The 11,638-nt window shown below is 54.6% G+C and overlaps 1 protein-coding gene across 8 annotated transcripts in view; it reads right to left on the reverse strand.

Annotated features, from left to right (window-relative positions):
* Positions 1 to 11,632, reverse strand: part of NIN (ninein) — a 91,354-nt gene extending 79,722 nt beyond the window's left edge. For 7 of the 8 annotated variants that reach the window (XM_014519672.2, XM_025203487.1, XM_025203490.1 and 4 more), the window contains exons 1-2: positions 11,606 to 11,632; positions 4,634 to 4,837 (exon numbers count right to left, since the gene is read on the reverse strand). In XM_014519672.2, coding sequence (XP_014375158.1) covers positions 4,634 to 4,816 — 183 coding nt within the window. In that variant the 5' untranslated portion in view covers positions 4,817 to 4,837; positions 11,606 to 11,632. The other variant, XM_014519671.2, reaches the window with a different exon arrangement.
* Between the last annotated feature and the right edge of the window lie 6 nt (positions 11,633 to 11,638).

Below are 11,638 nucleotides of genomic sequence, written 5' to 3' on the forward strand. Positions count from 1 at the left end.
CCCTACAGTAATCAGAGGCTAACTGAACGGTAGGCTGCTGAGTGTTCCCAAGACCAATTTTAGAGAGGAAGTTTCCTATGAACTAGTGCCCTGATTAGCACTAAAAGGGAAACATGCCTGTATCAAACCACTTGCTGTTTTCCACTCTTCGCCTGCATAATATAAATCAACAGCCTTCACATCACCGGAGTCCCCCATGGGGGAAGAGGACCGGCTTCTTCTCTCTTGTTCCTTATTCTTCACAGAAGATCCCCGACTTGAAGGCATAATCCTCTGTCTGTGAGCTCGTGGCAACCAATTAGAACGGCTCAGGGAGGGCTTCCAGCGCACAGGAAATGGGACGGGAGGCTCTCTTAAAACAAAGCCCCTATTTGTTATGCAAAAAAGCATTGAAGAAGAGCGCAGGAGGTTGTCGCAGTCCTCTGGGCTAAAAAGGGGTGGCCCCCCATGTCCATCCTTGAACGGTGAGTTGCAAAGGGAGCTCTCCTGCAGGCCTCAGATCTGATATCCAGCCTCCAGCCGACCAGGTCACAGGGGACAGTCATCCGCCACAGACCGCAATTTTTCAGCCGTGCCGACACAACAGTTTTGCACAGATATAGCTGAGGGTGGCGGCAATGCAGATGGACTCCACGCACGGTTTACACTACAGGGCACGCTGGGGAGTGACACCTGCAAGGAAAGCCCCCAGACCAGACCACGCGCTAGGCTGCCCATGCCAGGATAAGGCATCCCTGGTTAGCACTGGTTGAGCCTCACTCGACTATACCATGCATTAGATGAACGGCCTGCCGGATTCTCAACCCCACCCTGAAGTCAACCCAAATGCAAACCCTGCTCGAGTCCCACTGCTTATGGCTGGCATCGCCTGCTGGGTAGCACTACCCGTTTCTGATGCACCAGTCATAATTAGTTGTGAATGCAGAACCATCAGCAATGGTCTTCTAATGCCAGCAGCTAAATTTCCAACAGGCGCGAGGACCTGCACCCCGCAGAGGAATTCCAAGAGTGACTTCAAGCACTGCCTTTGTGCACCATGGCACGAAGAACTGTTGCGTTTGCTTTACTGCAAGACAAGCAGCAGGATTCGCATGTAAAGCGAGCCATGCCACAAAGACAGGGCATCGGTTAATCCTTGGAGTCTCAGGCAGCGGCAGAGAAAGCGGTGTTTGCTCAAGCGCATTCAATTAAACTGACAGAATTCCAGGTAACCACCGACTACATCGAGAGCTGTATTTGTTATGGGCATTGCTGTTTAACTTTCATCACCGGAGGGCTGAGCAAACACCCTGCTGCTTGCCATGACTCTGTGCAGTCCCTATCGAGGCAAAAGCATGCCAAGCCGCTGATCCATCGACCAGCCAACCTGTCTCCCCCTTGCCCCGGACAGACACACGAATGCAACAGCTCATGCCACGATGAGCACCCATCTCCGAGCTCGGAAAGCAGCACGCTGACGGCTGTCCTCTTGACAACCTTCCTAGGAAACCCCCGAGGATTCAGAACCATTAAATCAGACTCCTACTTAGACATGGACCATTGATGCTACCAGCTCGGGTGTAAGCCAGGGCGCGTGAGGAAAGGCTGGAGACAAAGATTACAGGAACGCTCTGCAAGTCGTAAGACTGTAATTGCGAACGGTCCCCAAAGAGAAGGGAAACAGTTCCTGAGCTTTTCCATACCCTCAGGAAAGCTTCAGAAGATTAAGCATGTTGTTACAACCCTGCAAGAGTGACTCAATCCTCATGATAGCCTTTAATAAGAGCCACTCCATTTGTCTGGACCAAGTGTTTACCACATGCCGTTTCGATCTCGGACTACCCTGCCTGCAACCGTGTTGTCATCAAACAGGGCATCTCCCTTCTGGTTTCAGCTCTGCTCTCACCGCCCAGGCTGTTCGAGGCACTAGGGTTACCCCGAGGCACCCCTTCCTTTTTCCTGTCTGCTTGGGCGGACAGGAAAAAGGCCTGTCACCTGACCTGGCAGGCTTTGCCAGGCCAGGTCTTTGCCAGGCCTGTCACCTGGCCTGGCAAAGACCAAGCCAGGTGACAGCGCCTGAACGGGACAAGCTCTGGCCCGACTGTGGTGTGGAAAGGAACTGGGACTTGCACAAGCGCCAGGCTGCAATTGGCAAGGTCAGCAATTTCCTCTCGCATCTGCTAATGCATTGTCAGTAAGAGAATTGCAACTCAATGAGGAATGCGGGGAAAGGAAGTGGTGTGTTTTTAAAAAAAGTCAAAATGGGCTTGGGGAAAAACGGTCGAGTCCAGTGATAGCTCGGTCCTCTCCTGGAGCAGAGGAAGCCTGACTTCCTTGGTCTCTTTGGTTGCTTTTACTTATCAGCAATTGCATTTTCCAGGAGTTTGCAAAGCAAAGGAGCTTCATGCAGAGGAGCCCTGTTTTCAGGGGAACAGGGGTTGGGCAGCCCCATGGCAAGGGGATGCTTGAAGAGGTGCCACGCTGCAAGTGGTTCAATATTTACCACGCTGACATTTAAGTCTATAAGGGAACTGCCCCATCGTAATACCGCTCTAAAACGCAAGGAGCAGTCACTTGTATGACAGGCATTGCAAGCAAGCTGGGAGCTGCGCGTGCACCTGCAGTTGCCGGCAAAAGGGAAACACTGTTATGGGCAGAGCCCACAAGGAACAATTCACATCCTGCGGCTCCTCCCCTACATGATTTACACTCACGGCTGTGGTGCAGCTCCAAAAGCTCCCGCTGCTTGTCATACAGCAATGGGGAATACAATGGATTGCAAAGAGAAAAGATTAAAGGCGTGGCTGAAGGTAGCTTGGCTTTGGTCATTTGTAAGGGTCTTTAAAGCCATCATAAAAGCAGGGAGCTCCCATCAGCTGGAAGGTCGCCACAGCTGCAAGTTATAGGATTTCTTCTTGCACAGGGGTTTTGCTGTCTCAGGAAAGCAGTAAGGGGGGAAACTATTATATATACCTACATTTAACTCTAACCACATCCACAGTGAAACAAAGCACAGGCACTTGCCTGGGGAATGAACAAAGAATTGAAGCCTTTTGGACACTTCCAACCTTGCTTCTTGAATGCCCTATAAGGGCCTGTCTGCACAAAGCTTTGCTCCACTGATCTCTGGAGCAGATGTAAGCAGCTGTACCTGAGATAACAGCACTTTCAACAAGATGAAGCTTTTCAGCCTGTGTCCGTGGGTGCTTGTTAAAAGTGCTATTACCTGACATACAAGATGAAGCTTTTTAGCCTGTGCCTCTTAAAGATCAGAGGGAATCCAGGTTGCAAGCAGCTGGAAGAGTATCCACACATAGCACGGCACCAGTTCAAAGCCACTCAGTGGGGTTTGCATGCCAACAAGACCCACATTTTCATGCAAGGGTTAAAGCAGAAAGCTGTTCCCACAGCACAGCAGGAAGGAAGTGATTCTTGAGCCACTCTCACCCAGTGAGAAAACTTCTGAAGATTTGAGAAATGCATCAAGCAGCAACACGCTTTCCTCCCTGTCACTAATTCCCCTTTCAGGGACTGACTAGCAAGCTCACTCTGGTTCAAGTGAAAGCCACCAGAGAGAGCAGGCCAGTTCCTTACAACAAAGATGATCCCAGAATGGAGTCGCTTTTGGCTCAGGCCAAGGGTGGGTTGGAGTCACTGCACTCATGGGTCACAGCAGAGAAGAGCACCCTCCTTCTGCCACCCAAGAACAGCAGGGCACTTAAGCCCCCAAGGCAGATGCAGTGCACTAGGAAATAGGCTAGTGCAAACCTCAGTTTACTTTACTGCAACACTGGCAGAAGCAGAAGGCAAGAAGAGAAGCCCTGCTATGCAGAACCGGGAGTTCAGCTCATTCTTTCCTTTGCTTCTTTGCCTGCAAGAGGACACTAATGTATGGCATGGCTGGGATTTTGTAAAGCAGGAGTGTCAAACACAAGGCCCACAGGCTGGATCCAACCCACAGAGCCATGCAATCTGCTCCTGGGGCTACTGGACTGGCCTGGGCTTTGCATACTGACCCTGGCACCTCTCATGCTGCAGACTGCACAGGGGATCAGTTTAGGCATGTGCTTCACTGATCCAGCCTGCGTGCTATAGCCAGTGGACGCCCCGCACTGGGCCAGGGGCCCTGTGCACAGTCAGCCCTGGTGCCGGCACATGCTGCATGCTCTGTACCTGGCACAGGGAGCCGGCATGGAGTGCATACCCCAGGTGGCACTGCGCTGGACCCAGAGCCAGTACACAGGGTACTGCATGGAGCACACACCCCACACCCATGTCCTGTGCTGTGCGCAACGTTTGCAGATGGTCCAGTCCCATGCACCACTGTCCACACAGCCCTGGGACTCACGTGGGGTACATGCTGCCTGTGGCATGAGAGCTGGGCCTAGGTTGCATGCAGTGCACTGCCTGCAGTGCTAGGTCCAGCTCACACACCCCGTGAAGGCCCTGGGCTGGTGTGTGGACCATGGGCAGGAGCTGGCAGCGAGGTGGGTCCCACTCCAGCCAGCAGAGAAGTTCAGGGAGGCCCGTGACACTGCAGGCTCACAGCCCCCTGGGCATGCCACACCGCTGCCCCATCCCCTCCTCCCCAGAGCTGCCTGGCCCAGCTGTGCTCACTCAGCCCTGCTCACCCTCCCCAGGGGCCTGGCCTTACCCTGCCGAGAAGGTTGCCCTGAAGGAGGGTCTGCTGCAGTGCGGGAGCCACCTCTTCGAGGTGCAGCATGTGGCACAGGTCGGTGAGCTCCTCCTGCCCCAGGGACCCCGTGCCGGTGCTGTCAAAGCTGTCGAAGAGCTCCTTGAGGCGGGCTTCATACTGGTCTTGCTCGGCTTCATCCATCCCATAGCCTCCCACGCTCACCTGTGGGGGAAGAGAAAGAGAGGAGGTGAGCGGGGGCGCTGGGGGAGGGTGCACACATCAGCATGCCAAGCAGCAGAAGTCAGGTGCCATCACTGGGTGAGAGGAACAGCTCTGCACTGCCCTGACTGCTTCTGCTTCCTCTCGGGGGAAACCCAAGTCATCATCAACTCAACCGATTCCAGAAAAGGCCATTAGCAAAGCCTCTTCTCCGCATAGCCTGCTGCTGCAAGCATGGGTATCTGCACTGAGAGGCGGGGGCTGAAAGGATCTCAGAGACCCTCAGATACTCCAAAGCCAGCCTGGTTAGCCAGGAGCTGGCTGGAGACAGAGACATAAAGAGACCAAGTCAGGACCCCAAGATCCATCTCCTTGGGACGCACTCACAACTCTCAGAGAGACTTAAAGCTCTGGGATCACCCCCAATTCAATTAAAAATAGCCCAACTCAGCCCTTGCTAGAGCCTCATTAACCTCCAACAGCTGGCGAAGCATCTGGCATAAGTCTTATGCTGCCCTCTCTTCCCCGAGCTGTCCAGGAGGAGCCCACCTCTCAGGTGCACCCCGTTTGCAGCCTGGAGGACTTGATCCCAGCGGCCCACCGCCACTCAGGTGTGCCGCAAGGAGGGTGTCATTCAGCTGCGATTCCAAGTGTCGCGTCCCGGCCCTGCTCTGCCAAACAAAGCGCCTGATTCAGCAGAGACCCGGCAGATCGTTACTGCAGGCTGCGCAGGGGAGACAGCCGTGCAAGGCCCTGAATGAGTCAGGTTGATGCAAGGAGCCTCCCTGTTTACATGATAGCACTCGCCGCTTCGCACCGGCTCCTCGCGAGGCAGCTCATTTTGCTTGGCTGGGGAAAAGCAGAGGAGACGAGGCAGGGAAGATTGCTCCCCAGGGCTGCATTTGCTCCCTGGGCACTTTAGGTAATGCCTTGTCTGCATTAGCGAGAAGAAAAACAATGTTCCAGGCAGAACCGGCGCCGACTGTCAATCCACAAAGGACAGCAAGGCTCTTGCATACATTTCTGGAGCCTGTCAGCAGCTCCTATTGCAGGGCTGCCCTTTGCCTCCCGTGCCCTTTGCCCCGGCCTTTGCATTATTTAGGCTGCATGTGCGGATGCGCCGTGAGCATCTCTGGTAGCAGGGCACCAAGCAGCCTTTTATCCAAAGCACTGCATCAGTGCTCTGCCCAGGCTCCCTTGTTTCTAATCCCCTCTCTCTGCTCGTCTACACACGGGTGGGAACAAACAGCACCAGGAAGCACTTGTGCCAGCAGAAACAGGGATATGAAGGATGTCTTTGCAAGAGAAGGAAAGCACCTCCCGCCACCACCCTATCCCCCACCCCAGCTCTCCGCACCCTAGAGAAGGTGACTTGCCTCCTTTTGCTTTGCAAGCAGCTGGAAAGCTGAAGTCCACAACTAAGAGGAAGAAAACAGGCAGCTAGAGCCTAGTACCTCATTAAAACCTCTCCTGTACAAACACTTCTTCTCTAGGGAGCCAGCACTTCCAAGCCTGTCTCTTGTCTCAAGAAACAGACAATCTAGCCAGGCCAAGAACAGCTCCTGGACTGAGTTTGCCCTCAACACCAGAGACCACCCCTCCGATGGCAGACCCCGACACACAGCACCTGGCCACCGTGGGTCAACTTTGCATCGCTGCCTCAAGCCACTAAAAGGAGCACTGTCTTTTCAACAAGAGCCCTGCCACGGCTGTGGATCATTAATGCCAAGGGCTGTGAAGCGGCAAGCCAAGGCTTGTGCAAGATGAGCCCTTCATGAAAGGGCCGCGGAGCTAAACAAAGCTCCCAGCTCTGAAAACCAACCCGGCCGCGTAACACCTTGGCAGCGCAGCATGTGCCGGTGTCCTTTAGAAAAGCAAAGCCCAGGAGTTTTAGTGGCCTCAGTACAACTCCCCGGGGGGTTTTCCCTTCCCTGTAGTCAGGGGGGAGGTTTTTTCTAACCTCAGCTCAGACAGCAGTTATCCAACTGTATTCTTTAATAACTCAAATAACCCCCTTTCCCATCTAATTGGGACAGAAAGCAAATTTCCTGCAGAGGGAATGAAAAACAAACAAACAACCCACTGCCACGGATTTGTGCTCCATTCAACCTGGTGCCAGTGTTTTCATCCCCTCTGGCAGCATTAAAATGATGCCAGCAAGATCCTGCTTTGATGCAGCCTCTGTTATATGGGGCCTCACTAGGTTTCTTCCCATCCTCATGGTGTGGGACCAGTGATGGCTCCTCGCGGCTGCAAGAGCTTCCTGAACTTGGCAGCACAGCATGTGCCCAGCCAGTCTCTCGGGGTAGAACAAGAGCTGTGGCAGGCCTCTTCTTAAAAAAAAGACCATGCTTTTTTTGGTGGCTTGAGGCATCAATGCAAAGTTGACCGGCAATGACCAGGAGCTATGACATAGCTGCGTGTTGGGGTCTGCTTTGCAGGAGGGGGGAGTCTGGTAACGAGGACAGTTTTGTTTGTCATTACCAAATGCCCGAGCACTACTGACATCACCCCTCAAAAGGCATCCTCGAGCGAGCACAGGGAGCTGGGAGCCCGGCCAGCGATGCCATTAGACCCAGTGAGCGTTTCAGCCGCAACAAAGAACCGAGTCCCTCTGACCTTCAGAAATGGGAGGGGAAGGGCCGTGTCCTGGGCACCTCGGTCTTCACTCCCCACTGCCCTAGTGCAGCCGCCTACACCCCTGCATGTTGGGAGATGAGCACACGGCAGGGGGATCAGCTCCCTATGGACCAGATGCAGGGGCCCCTCCATGCCCTGCCCTTGGCATCACCCTCATGGGTCGTTGCAGATCAGGGAGGAGAGGCCAGTGCTGGCAGCCAGGATTGCAATCCATGGCCCGGCAGTCACGGCCAGCAGCATTCCCGAGGCACTGGCTGTGACACTGCTGGAGGCCACCGTGCAGGTGGACAAGTCCCAGTCAGCAGACCTGGCCTGGGAGGCACCATGGGTGGCTACGCACAGCTTCCTTCAGAGACACCGGCATGGGCAGCAACGGATCTCTTTAACGCATCAAGGACAGTCGCAAATGCTTCCTTCCCACCCAAGCATGACGGCAGCAGAAGTCCTCAGCCCTCTCCTCTGCCTACACCCCCGCAGGCAGCTTTGCCTCCATCAGCTGGGGCAGCTGCAGGCAGACAAGGCACTGGAAAGCCCCCGTTTAAAGAGGGGGTGGTTTCCAAAAGCTTCCAAGCATCAGGTTCCAAGACGTGCCCCGATTATTTGCATCACAGCAGGACCCCAAATCAGGGATCGAGGGCCTTTCGCCTGAGTGCTACACACAGACCCACGCTGCAGAGACCGCCCCTGCTCGGAAGAACGAGACAACAGGTGGGTGCAGAGCACGGAGCCGAGCGAGACAAACGTGATTAGCGCAGTAAGCAGCGGTCACAGCACGCCAGCTGTCCAGCATTACAGCCACGAGGTGTGGAGGGGGGTTAAGGGAGGCGCTGACAATGAGCTGCTGCGACCGGGCATGGGAGATGGTGCGCAGGTGCTGGGGAGGTTGTCAGGCTGACGGGCAACGAGGCTGGCTGTCCTGGAAGAGCAGACTCCAAAACCCCTCCTCTCGGTGACCAGACCCGGTGACCTTTCAGATACCCCGTGCAAGACCTGCAGAGAGCTCACTGCAAGGAAAGAGCAGGGTCTCTGCATTTCTCCAGCTCCAGGGGATGCTTGCATATGACTTTTACTTCCACATACACACACACACTTCATGCTTTTGGAAGACCTCAACAGCCAAACAACAAATAGACAAACTGAGCTCATCCGCCTGCAGTCATCAGACCCACCACCATCGGCAGCGAGGCTGGGGTACCTTGCAGCCCCCGCCCCGCTCAACCCAGATGCCATAATCCCGTCTCCTGCACGCAATGCACAGCTGCCTCCTGGCCCCTCTCTGAATTATTCAGCAGGGCTTAAAAGGCTCCTACCTGATGAGCTCACAGCCACCCCGCGGCAGCGAGGCCGAAAAGGAGCGTGCAAGTCATCACCGAGCAGTCACAATAATGAGGTCACGCACATCGGAGCGCTGCGCTAGCACGACGCCGAACGCCAGCAATTTCAAGGGCGGAAGCTGACTCTTCGGGTCAGAGCCGAGAGTTGTGCTCGCCCGGGGTGGGGGTGGGGGGGCGACGGGAGGGAGGGAAGATTGGCAGGGCGGAGAGGGCCTTGCAGGGGGGAACAAAACAAAAATACAAAGCCAGAGTGAAACCCAGGCCTTTCATCTCCCCTCCAGATGGTCCAGCAGCTGAGCTACAAGATGGAATGTCTGGATTGTTTCATTGCTTCCCGTCCTCGTGCATAATAATAGCGGCCGCGTGAGCCGTGCTCAGACACAACCGATAAAGAGTCAGCAAGGCCGGGGACCAGCCTCGAGCTGGGAGAGGCAATCTCCCAGCTGAGCACCAAAAGCAGGAGGGGGCAGTTGGATGGCAAGTCTCTGCTCCTCAGCCCATCACCTGTAGTAACACCATGCAAATCCTCGCACCCCTGCCTGAACAGGCAGGAAAAGGAGGCAAATATTCTGCTTTAAGACAAGGAGGGCAGTTGCTTTTCAGGGCTAAAAACTCCGATGGAGTCACCAAGGACTAAGAAAAGCAGAAGTCCCAGCAAGCACGTGTTGTAACACATTTCAGCAAGCATCAAGGACATTTTGGGGGAGCTTCTTAGAAGACAAGTCGAGGAAGATGCTTGAAATGATGCCCAACGTGGGCTCGGAGGCTTGTAGCTTTTCCTTACGGTAAAGGCTATGGTTAGGAGACGCATCAGCTGCACGGAGAACAAAAGGGATCTCAACTGAGGCAAGTAATTCAGCCTCGTTTCCAAAGTCCAGACCCCCCAGGTTAAAGCTACGCTCTCAAGAGCCTCAGGTAACCTCCATAACGGGTGTTGCAGAGACTTGATAGCACTTCGCAGCTAAATTTAATCCTAATGATATAGGTTCAAAAGAGAGGACTTGGGATCCCGCTTCAGCTTTACGCATTTTGAATCCAGATTAAACTTCAAGCCTGAGCGTACAACTAATGGAGGGGTAGACGACCTGGCCAGCACCATCAAGTCCGAATACTACAATTAGCACAGCACAAATGAACACTGCCCTGGCAAGCCTGTAATTACCGGAGCAATGTTACTACAAGAGGAAAACCAAGCAGGGCGCTTGGCACCCTTTCCAAAGAAACACCACTCACTTGAATTTTCCCTTTGCTGGGCCATATTTAAATCACATCCAGCTGAGGTCTGAGACCCTCTCTCTCAGGTGCCACTACACACCTTAATATTCTGTATACATTTAATTAAAAAAAAGCAAAACACCTGTCCTCAAGGAGTCAACCCTCTTTCAAAAAGCCACCAATGAAGGCGAATGTATGCATTTGCCATTGTTCTTCAATGCTTTCTCAAGCTGAATGATCGGCAATTAGACAATCACAGGTTCCCGTTAGAAAGTTGACTCATAAACCACCATCAAAACAAGCACATTATTGTCGGAGGACAAGTGGTCATTTTGGTAAGCGTCTTCCCTCCGCGAAGAGCAAAGAGCCAGTGTGACACATGAAACCATATCTCCGTGCACGGATTTTGCTACAGGAATAACGTGCACATCACCTGGCCGACCAACCCCGCGCGCTTTTATTTTTTAGTTTTAGCCTGACTTGAGAAGATACACAAATCATCTGCTGAAGTGGCAGGTATTTGAGCTCTTGTCGAAAGCGCTGTGCCGTGTTGTCTTACCTCAAGTCATTATCTCCTTCCATTAATGAACTCTTCTAGCCTATCTCGGCATCACCCCATCAGCATAATTCGCTGCTTACTCCCAACCTATGTGCTACCAACCCAGCTTTTCATTTCGGAGCAATACACAGAACGAGATCACGCCAGCTTCAGCAGCGGGTCCCCTCCAAAGCATCAGACAATACAAAAAAGAAGCAGCGGGCAGAGCAGCCAAAAAAAAAAGAGCAAGACAACGAAGCAAGCAGCACCCAGGAGTCAGGAAATCACCTTCCAACGTACCCCACCCCGCGCCACCAAAACCAGCATTTCCACCTCCCCATGAAGTGCCCCAATCATTAGTGCAGTCCAATGCTGTACCTCTCCTTGTGGCCCTCCGTCGGAGGATTCAACCCGGCCTGTGGTTCACAGAGAAGTCAGGCGGGAAAGGACCTCCAGAGACCACCTAGTGCAACGCCCTGCCTGAAGCAGCATCACCCCCGTCCACACCATCCCATCCCATCCCAACCCAACCCAGCCCCTCACCTGAACTCGACACCTCCCAACACGATCACAAAAGTTGGCCTCGAAAGGCAACTCCACGACCTGGCGCACGCTCTCTGCCCCGGGGCCACACCAGAGACTGGGCAAGACAGGCCTAGGGTCTGCCCCCGCCTCGGGTCCAGAGCGCTGGACTGGACACGCGCGGGCGGCTAGCGGGAGGGCTATTCCCGGCAGCCCGGCATTTGCATCCTAATAGGCTCCTGCCATCAGCAGCCTCCGGGAAGGGGGGGCCGAGCGAAACAATGGGCCCATCTGCTTGGATTTGGGGGAAGCCACCGCCAGCGAGCCGCGGAGGGCCCGGGCCACAAAGCCAGGGGCGGCGGGGCCGGGTCCCAGCCTTGCAGCGCCCGGGGCGGGCGAGCCGGCGGCGCTTTTGTGCAGCTCCCGGAGCCTCCGGGGCAGGGGCAGGGCTGAGCGGCTTCGGGAGCGCCCGGCAACAGCCTCCGCGGACCCGGCGTGGGGAGCGCTGGGAGCAGCACTCACCTCCGCCCCGACGGCAGCTCCGGCCCGCGAAGG

Source organism: Alligator sinensis, unplaced genomic scaffold (genome assembly GCF_000455745.1).
Source record: "Alligator sinensis unplaced genomic scaffold, ASM45574v1 scaffold50_1, whole genome shotgun sequence".
Classification (NCBI taxonomy): domain Eukaryota; kingdom Metazoa; phylum Chordata; order Crocodylia; family Alligatoridae; genus Alligator; species Alligator sinensis.